Source organism: Fomitiporia mediterranea (assembly GCF_000271605.1).
Source record: "Fomitiporia mediterranea MF3/22 unplaced genomic scaffold FOMMEscaffold_90, whole genome shotgun sequence".
Classification (NCBI taxonomy): Eukaryota; Fungi; Basidiomycota; class Agaricomycetes; order Hymenochaetales; family Hymenochaetaceae; genus Fomitiporia; species Fomitiporia mediterranea.
Window position 1 is genome coordinate 1 of NW_006760475.1, and position 2,478 is coordinate 2,478.

General features: G+C 46.0%; 2 protein-coding genes across 2 annotated transcripts; one reads left to right on the forward strand and one right to left on the reverse strand.

The window, feature by feature from the left end:
• Nucleotides 1-155: 155 nt before the first annotated feature.
• Nucleotides 156-583, reverse strand: FOMMEDRAFT_32477 (uncharacterized protein; the record flags this gene model as incomplete). Its single annotated transcript, XM_007272105.1, has 2 exons — nt 156-432; nt 486-583. Coding segments are annotated over 2 exons (375 nt in total), but the record flags the coding sequence as incomplete, so codon positions are not given.
• Nucleotides 584-1,018: 435 nt separating this feature from the next.
• FOMMEDRAFT_137589 (uncharacterized protein) lies at nt 1,019-2,124 on the forward strand (the record flags this gene model as incomplete). The annotated part of the gene is made up of 3 exons (XM_007272106.1): nt 1,019-1,105; nt 1,158-1,597; nt 2,115-2,124. 3 exons carry the CDS (start codon nt 1,019-1,021, stop codon nt 2,122-2,124), a joined length of 537 nt encoding a protein of 178 aa, XP_007272168.1.
• Nucleotides 2,125-2,478: the final 354 nt, after the last annotated feature.

The window sequence follows — 2,478 nt, forward strand, 5'->3', positions numbered from 1 at the left end:
AATGGACGAACCACAAGATGATGACTTCATAATGTCTCAGTTAGAATACATACAATATAAGGACGAGAGACACTGAGCAGTCAATCGTCACCTCACCCCTTGTCTATGCGTGCCCCCCTTAAGTTTTCCCTCTCAACACCCATCAAGACGCGCACTTTGTCCATTTGCTCGTCAGATACCTTAAGGCGATGCAAGCTCCTCCGGAGATCCTCCAAGAACGTAACAAACTGGTCGGGAGCTCCTCGATAGGTCCCAGCGCGTATGTTGAAGTGCACGTTTGCTGCATTCTGAACCCATTGCGTGACGGTTAATACAGCGCCGAACATGTCATTCTCCCAGTCAAGCCCGTATTTCTCAGACAGGCGTCGAAAGTATATGCATTTAGACTGGAATACAAAGACCCATTCACTAGGATGCGTACGTGTCTTGCCACTATGAAAATAGTCAGGCGGAAAAGACCACGTTGCGAATGAACGACTGCTCACTTGATAATTGCTCTCTGTTTGCCGGCAGTCAAAGCCACAGTAGTAGTGGATTTATTGAGCGAAAAATCGGTCATTCCAGTCTCTATTGTACCCGACATGGTGGTTGTAGGAAGTCAAGGAAGGCGAGTAAGTAGGCATTTATTGGCACGAAGCGAAGGATTCAGGGAAGTGGCTTCAAGATTCAATTGATACGCGATGATTACATAACTGAATCGATTTGTACTCGTAAATTCCGATTGTTTCTTCAACTTGAAGTCAATTGTAACAGGAATTACAGCAAGCGTTTGTTTATTTATTTTACTTTGACTCACATGTATTTTTTCAGCAAGATGTGTTTGCTTGCACTATATATAGAAGCATTCAAGGTTGATTGCAGCCGTATTCGGGCTTTTCGGCGATCAATCAGTCTTGGCCCTAATTCCTCCGCTCGGCGTCTAAGTAGGTTCCTCTCTGCTAGACTTTATCATACACAACTCTGCCGCCGTCTACACTTAAAGTATCGGTAATGCGTCAACACAGGGTGACTGCAAAACATGCAAAACATTCTTACACTGCCCCAGGATATTCTCTCTTTGATTTGGTCTGAACTCAGCCTGGCCGATATATTGCGTGTTAGCCAGGTGCTGTCCGAACGGTTTTCTTTTGTCGGTGTTGAACCCATCGCTTTCACAGACATGTTGCACGTTGTCTTCCGCGATATTAAATGATAAGCAACTTTGGATCTGCATGTACGAGCAAATCGTCGTAGCGAACGACCTATGTATCCCGAACTATCTGGGCAATCTCGAGCACGTTCATGTGCGTGATATCCAGTCGTGGGTAAAACATGCCGTTTTGCTTGATAGAAACTACCGAACACCTTACAAAAAGCTTCATGCACGGAGGATAGCGAACCGCGAAAAGTTGGGAATAACGTGGCTCAGACTGGTTCACGGGCGTTGGGCGCTTGTCGCCTCAGCTGATGTTCATACCTGTGAATTTTCGGTATGGGAGATTCCTCCAGAAGGGGAGATTCGTCAGGTTGCGAGAGTATTTCTGGACGCTCCTGTCATGGATGGGATGGTGGATGAATCGTGTGAACAGATTCGCTGCGCAATCACTATAGGAGCCTCGTGAGTCTCTTGGCTAATTGTCTCTGGTGTTTATCGTCTCATCAGTTAGACACAAAGGGCCCCGTATATACTCATCCTCAGTATAATTGAACATGCAGAAAAAGTCACACTCAACGAGCTTATTTCCATATCGGATGCATCATACGTTCGCTTCTTTCAGGGGAGGTTACTTGGATTTGCAGCCTGGAAGAATGATGGTTCTTATCCCCATATCATCGATTGGAAGAATTGTCACTCGTACAAATTACCTATTCCAAGTAGTGCACTTTCTCAGGTTCCCTCATTTCTCCCATTTGTACGTGCAGCTATCATGTTTCAAGTGACCAAGCTCTGGAGTTCTTCTAGGAACCATGCATTGCAATGACAATCAAGGAAGGATTCGTTGTGTTCTTGCACCGAACTGCAATACATGTCTTCTCATTCCCTCAATCTGAGGGCATGCGCGATCCAGATCACATAGCTACATTGCCTCTCGAAATGCACGCTTGGTATGGCCAATTTTGGGATGTATCCGAAGACGAAGTTAGGAAAGTTGGACAATCAGGTCTGTTTATGCGACTATATTTTCAGGATAAAAGCTCTGCATTCTGCCAGGCTGTGATAATGCGCAACAGAGACATGGAACAAACCAGGGCCTTCACCTTATGCGAAACGTTAAGCATTGATCCTTGGGAAGCCTTCCCAGATTCGCGTCCGCCGGTGTTGACCCACTATGCTCTGGGCCTTTCAGGCCGCAAGTTATTTTGTGTGGCGACATTAGAGTCGCACTGCTGGGTACCACCGACGCTTTCAACAGTATCCGTTGGCTTAACAGTCGCTTCTGATGAAGAGAATCAGCTATTCACTGCTTTAAGTGGTTACGTACCAGTCTCCAGAGAAGC